Genomic DNA, 6,164 nt, shown 5'->3' with positions numbered 1-6,164 from the left:
TATTTGTTGCACCTTATTTTATGCATTGAGAATTATTATCTTCCTGAGTAGGATTTCCTCTTTCATATACTTTTCCAAAGCCACTAGTACAAAGGAAGTGGGACATGTTGCAACTACTGCAATAGAATAATGAAGATGGTTATTGAGGCAAGGGCATGATTGTCCAATTAACTGCCATCTATTCTGTGCTACCTACAACAATTATAACCTTCACTSTAAGGAATTCCACTCATTTTGTGAGTGCTCCTCCTAATTTGCATTCAGTTGTGTAGATGTTTGAAGAATTAAYTTCTTTTCTTTTAGTCGTCAATAATCTTTCTCTATAAATATATTTTAATTATAAAAATGAAGCTTGTTTCCGTCTCCGAAACAGACAAACAGAAAAAGAAAAGTTTTTCCTAGAATAAAGATGAACTGAAGAGAGAGAGCATGATGATTTTTTCTTGAAACTTCCTTCAAAGAACAGGAGGAAAATCTTTAAATGCAAATGAATCAGCAGTGAAAGATACAAGAAAGTGGATGGATTATTTTGCTAAAAAAGTCTTATTTTTATTTCACAGAATCTGGTAGCAAGGCATATGACAATCCTTCTTTCCAACAAGAAGAACATCTAGARCAAAATGGCCAGTTAAAGCCCAAGAAAGAAAAGTAGGTATCTTTTTAAGTTAAAGTAGTGACTGGTGGTGTAACTGGGTGTATGGGGAAGTGAGAGGCGCAGGGGAAGGAGAAGAGCTTAATACAGCTTTCCTAAAAAACCTCTCATTTTAATTAGTCCTTTGTATTTTACTCTAGGAAGGAAGATGAGAAGTCAGAGAAACGAATGGTTGGCATTTTTGAGTTGGTTAGTATCCTGATTGGTGTCTGCTTTATACTTTCTTTTCTTTATGTGCCATTGGGAGTTGTTTATGAATTGCAATTAACAGGCCATCAAACACCTGGGAAGAAACCTGAGACATACTGATTCTTGAATTTTGTCCTGTTATGTCCCATTTCCCCACTCTGCAGACTGTGGGTTGTGACAAAAGTTTGACCTTAGTGCTATTGGGAATTGAGGCTGTTATAGGACACATATACTGCACAGGCCCTTGTCTTGGCTCATTCATAAAGARCTTATCCTGTGTTTTTTGTGGAAGGGACCTGCTCTCTGAGAACCAGTGACATGGTCTTGTGTCAGTTTTCTATAGGACAGCTTCTCCCAAACCCAAATAACTCTTACATGTGGACTTCTTACTCTGAAACAAAAGARGTTTTGTTCTTTTCTGGTTTATTACATGTCCATTTACACTTTAKGAGAGGGTTAGGACAGTCAGGAATAAAATCTTCTGATTAACCACATCCTGGGATATCYATAGCAATTTGAATTCACATCTTTCTTTAAACCAAACAAAACTTTAATGGTAGACAAATCTTAATGTAGAATCTGTGTGCTGAAAATGTCTTTTACTGTTAGATACAAGCCAGGTGCTGGTTGTTAACTCACTCTTGCTTACATTGTAGAGGAATTATCTTGGTAAATATGTAACTTAATGGAACACAAAATACAATATACTGTACAAAGGTCATCATCACTTACAAACGTAGGTTTTTTTTGGGTTTTTTTTTCCAAATTGAGAATCTGTGTCCTGCCARTACTCTCTTATCAGCCTGGGTACTGATTAAAAGATGTGTTGGACTACTATAAAATCCTTGTGTTCTGAGTTTACCTTCCTTTGGAGCATTGTTACACAGGATATGGAGGTAAAAATGAAGCATGTTCTGCAACTCTGCTGTACTGTAGCAAATACGTGAACTGTCAGGTGTATTGTTACTTTTTTCTTTTTATTTTTTTTCTTCAATGCTTACATAGTTTCGCTATGCAGACAGCGTGGATGTCCTGTTGATGGTTGTTGGTTTGGTGGCAGCTGCTGCAAATGGAACTGGAATGCCACTTATGATCATTATCTTTGGAGAGATGACAAACAGCTTCGTGGAGAGTGGTGTGGAATCCAATGGTAAAAAGTTAAAATTAGATTTTTCTACATATTGGTTGTGTTTTTCTACTGAGGCTAATATTCTTTTTTTTTTTTTCCCCAGACTATGCATATCTAATAYCTGAGTATATAATGAGCAACACTCATCCTGTTGAAAATAACCCATTCATTTAATGAGTAGACTAAGGCAAAACCAAAGCACTGGGTGGGCACTTAATGAGTCAACTTTGACTTCGTTAAGATAGTAAGGAGTATAAGCAAGCACTAATTCCTGAAAAATAGATGTGTATTTGCCAAATCATTTTGTATTTAAGCTTATATTGCAAGACCCCACTTCCCAAATGAAAAACTGATGACCCCAACTGATTCCCAAACTGATGACCCCATATTGCCGTGAATCATCTTCTCTATATAATTTTCCCAAATACTCCTACTTTTTATTTCCCCTTCACAGATACTTCAGCAAACAGTTCCAGCTGCCCACAAGCTCCAGGTGTGGATATAGAAGGTGAAATGACAAAGTAAGAGCTTGCACTTTTTCTGTTAATAAAATATTGGAGGATTTTCTTTAACTGTGTTATCTCTTCAGGCAGAAGCCAAATGTTTGCCTTCTCAAAAAGGCTTCCCAATAATGCATCACAGGCTTCAGTATTTACTTTGGTGTGATTAATGAAGACTAGCTGCAGCTCTGTGTATCTTAACTTGTCTCACATGGGCTTTTGTTCCCTTATCTCAGGTTTGCTTACTACTACGTGGGAATTGGCTTTGCTGTGTTGATCCTGAGCATGATCCAAGTGTGGACATTTTTGGTCACTGCTACAAGGCAAACATCAAGGATCCGGCAGAAGTTCTTTTTTGCAGTGCTCCATCAGGAGATGGCTTGGTTTGATACGACCCAGATAGGAACACTGAACACCAGACTGACAGAGTGAGGGCTCTGCTCTTTTTTTGTACATATACACACACCCCAAGTATGGCATTTTAAAGAAAACTGCCATATGACTCTGCAGAATAGCCTATAGAGAGTTAAAAAAAACAAAAAACCCCTAAAAAAAAACTCCACTAACCTAAATTAGGAAATATTACAGCTCCAAATAAGAAGTCCATTATCCTTTTCCGCTTCATTTGTGCAGATTCTGTGATATGTGCATTGGAAGGGTTTTTTTTCATGAAATGCCTGACATTRSYTYWYSRAMKTYSRWRARSYAATGTCAGCTGCTGCTAAACAAACAGCTTTGCTGTTTCCACCTAGTTTATAAAACACTTAGTTGAATGGAAATGAGATTGTACTTGCATCCAGTCAGGTCTCAGGCAGTATTCTRTCTAGCCAGTAAAAGTCTTCAGAGTTTTTCTATAAACTTAGATAGATTTTGGGATGAGGAGTGTAACGCCCATGTGCTATGGGATTATATGGGAACACTTCTTGAAATTTTTTTTTTTTTCTGGATTTTATGGTAGCTTTGGGCACAGCTATGTCCTGAAAAGTGTACAAGAAGCTTAAATGAAACTACTCTYAACTCTAATATCTCTATGTTCTGGGAAGAGAAAATAGAGGAGAAAATCTGGATGAAAAATAGAGGTTATTCCAAATAATGTTATAGTGGAATGGAGGTAAMTCTTCATCCGAGTCTGTAGCCAAAATTAAGAACATGAAATGCATCAGAGAGTTGAGCAGAAGWAGTCACTTAGAGATGGTCAAGTTGGGTGAAGAGGCTGTTTTATTGTTTACTTACATTCTTCCATTTGGATACCWGATAAGGAAACTAGGTCATTTGTGGCCTAGTACATGGCAGAGAAACAGCAGAGAGAATGTTGGGAATACAGAGAACGAGTCCTTAAAAATAGCAGGTTTCCACTGTGTTTTGGCCACAGAAGAGCCTAATGGTACAGTTCAGTAGCTGTGGTTAGAAATTTTGCCGTGCCAGATGGGAAATGGCAAAGCTTCTGACATGAGGCCACACAGCATGAAAAGAAGGGGGAGGGAGCCACAGTGAGAGGCACTCCAAACTAACAAAACTTTTTTATTGTTATTTCAAGTGACATCAACACCATCCGTGAAGGCATTGGAGACAAGATCAGTATATTTCTACAGTTTTTTTCCACGTTTGTGGCAGGCATTATTATAGGATTCATCTATGGGTGGAAGCTGACCCTGGTGGTTATGTCMGTCAGCCCGCTTCTTGCTGGATCAGCAGCAGTTTGGTCAACTGTAAGTGTGTGGGGATTCGTAAACAAAGAAACCAGAAAAACTTTGCAACTCTTACACACAGGGAATGAGGGGAGAATGGGACAAACCCAGTGTGGTTTCTAAGTTGGGAGGTTGGCCCCATGCTTACTTTGATTTCTGCTCCTCCTGTAGCCTTTCTCTGGGTTCCCAAGCACACACTTGTAAGTCTTGTTCCTTCTGTGTGCATGTCCTGTCCTCATGCCGTGTGACAGGAGGGTCATCTGCATCAGAGCATCTTTCTGGCGCAGCAATTTCCTCATGGCAAACATTGGGGATATACCTTGGTTTTCCCTGCCAGCACAAATACCTTTCAGCCTCTTTCCATCTGCACGTGCCTGCACAACTCATACAAATAACTTACCAACTTCATGCTGTGTGCAGAGTAGATCTATACAGCTATACAGATACATGCAGCTGCTGAAAACTGRAGGGATATAAATCAGTGAAATGGCTGGAGGAGTTTCCCCTTCAGATAGGAAAGATTTTTCCCCTTACGCCCTGTTTAGCCACGTTAGTGTGTATGGCTCATACTCCTGAGTGGCCGTTTATATGATTCTATGGGTTGTTTCCTACCTGAAGTGTTACAAATAAGCTAAGAAAAAGAATGTTAGAGGTTGTAATGTGATTGACTTTCTTACTTCCATGTCTGCGAGTGCTCTAGAGTCTGAACACCTCAGACATTCTCCAGAGCAGCCATGGCACATCTCCCTGCACTCCTCGCAGTGTAGCTTGTAGGGTGTCCTCAGCTTGGGGGGAAAGACAGTGTGCATTTTCTTTCAGTAGGCTGCAATAACAGCTGCCTTTCAACTTTTCAGCTCCTGGCATCCCTTACTGCTAAAGAGCTGTCTGCTTATGCCAAAGCAGGGGCTGTGGCAGAAGAAATTTTGACAGCAATCAGGACTGTTGTGGCTTTCAATGGACAGAAGAAGGCATTGGCGAAGTAAGTTTTTAAATTAGTAATTATATTTAAAATGTGGAAAAGGAATTTAGTTGTGGATTTTGTTTGTGGGGTTTTKGGGTTTTTTTGGAGGGRCAGAGGGATGAGTTTCTCCTTAGKGTCATTTTACCYTTCTATAAGTGGACAAATCATCTGAAAACCAAGATATGCAGCTAGACATAGTCAGWGAATGCAGGCTACTCTGTGTTGGCACAGCAGCATAGATTAAAATCTTCTTTAACTGAAATCTGGAGCTGAATGTGAAAGTGGTGGGAAGGTTATCTTCACCTATTGGTCAGATGCAACAAAGCGTGCAATCAGTTGCTTAACTTCTAGAGCATTTGTGCTACTGTTCTGATCTTTGATTACTGAGCTTATTTTTAAACTACACTGGATAACAGCCTTGGGTGAAATCACATTACTGCCTTTTCTAATGATTTACAACTTCAATGATTTGCAAATAGCAAGTGCAGTTGCCCAGTGCTAGCCCCAGTCACACAYACAAGGTGAAATGATTGTGGCTGACCGCAGAGTTACTGACATGCGTGTCAGGTAACCCAACAAGCATCAAGAATAACTTTTTGTACACAAATACAAGGTATCACTGATTCCAAGCAGTYGGGAAAGGCAAACCTGATGACCTGATCCATATGCTCCATGAAACTCTTCTACCTTTTTCAACTTACATTTGCCTTGGTCTTGTGCAAAATTTTTAAGGTGGTGTCAGCCCCAGCTTAGGGTCCTACAGCCTGTCCTGCATTTTCTTCCAGGGACTAAGCTCTGACTGTCTTATAACCCTGTCTTTTGCTTACTGGGATTTTTTCTTCAGATGCAACAGTATTAAGACTGTYCCTACTTGCACAGTAAAGACAAAAAGAGCCCAAAGATGACCTAGATCATTGTCCCTGCTCCTCCCCTCTTCTGCAATTACCAGTGTCTGAAAATGAAGTGACAGGAGCCGTTTCAAACTGTCTTGTCTAAAGGCAAAATAACTTAGACCTAAGTCAAGTAAGGCCTTTCCTTTTTTATG

The 6,164-nt window shown here is 39.5% G+C and overlaps 1 protein-coding gene across 1 annotated transcript in view; it reads left to right on the top strand.

The window, feature by feature from the left end:
- The first annotated feature begins 345 nt into the window (after positions 1–345).
- Positions 346–6,164, top strand: part of ABCB5 (ATP binding cassette subfamily B member 5) — a 31,729-nt gene continuing 25,910 nt past the window's right edge. The window contains exons 1-8 of the mRNA XM_057371646.1: positions 346–391; positions 561–648; positions 793–841; positions 1,847–1,991; positions 2,425–2,491; positions 2,707–2,898; positions 4,008–4,179; positions 5,013–5,137. Of these exons, the coding sequence (XP_057227629.1) occupies positions 346–391; positions 561–648; positions 793–841; positions 1,847–1,991; positions 2,425–2,491; positions 2,707–2,898; positions 4,008–4,179; positions 5,013–5,137 (884 nt within the window). The remainder of the gene's footprint in view (positions 392–560; positions 649–792; positions 842–1,846; positions 1,992–2,424; positions 2,492–2,706; positions 2,899–4,007; positions 4,180–5,012; positions 5,138–6,164) is intronic.

Source organism: Malurus melanocephalus, unplaced genomic scaffold, assembly GCF_030028575.1.
Source record: "Malurus melanocephalus ecotype Western Australia unplaced genomic scaffold, MMel_1.1 scaffold_150, whole genome shotgun sequence".
NCBI classification, from domain to species: Eukaryota; Metazoa; Chordata; class Aves; order Passeriformes; family Maluridae; genus Malurus; species Malurus melanocephalus.
This window is presented reverse-complemented; position numbering and strand designations above follow the sequence as displayed.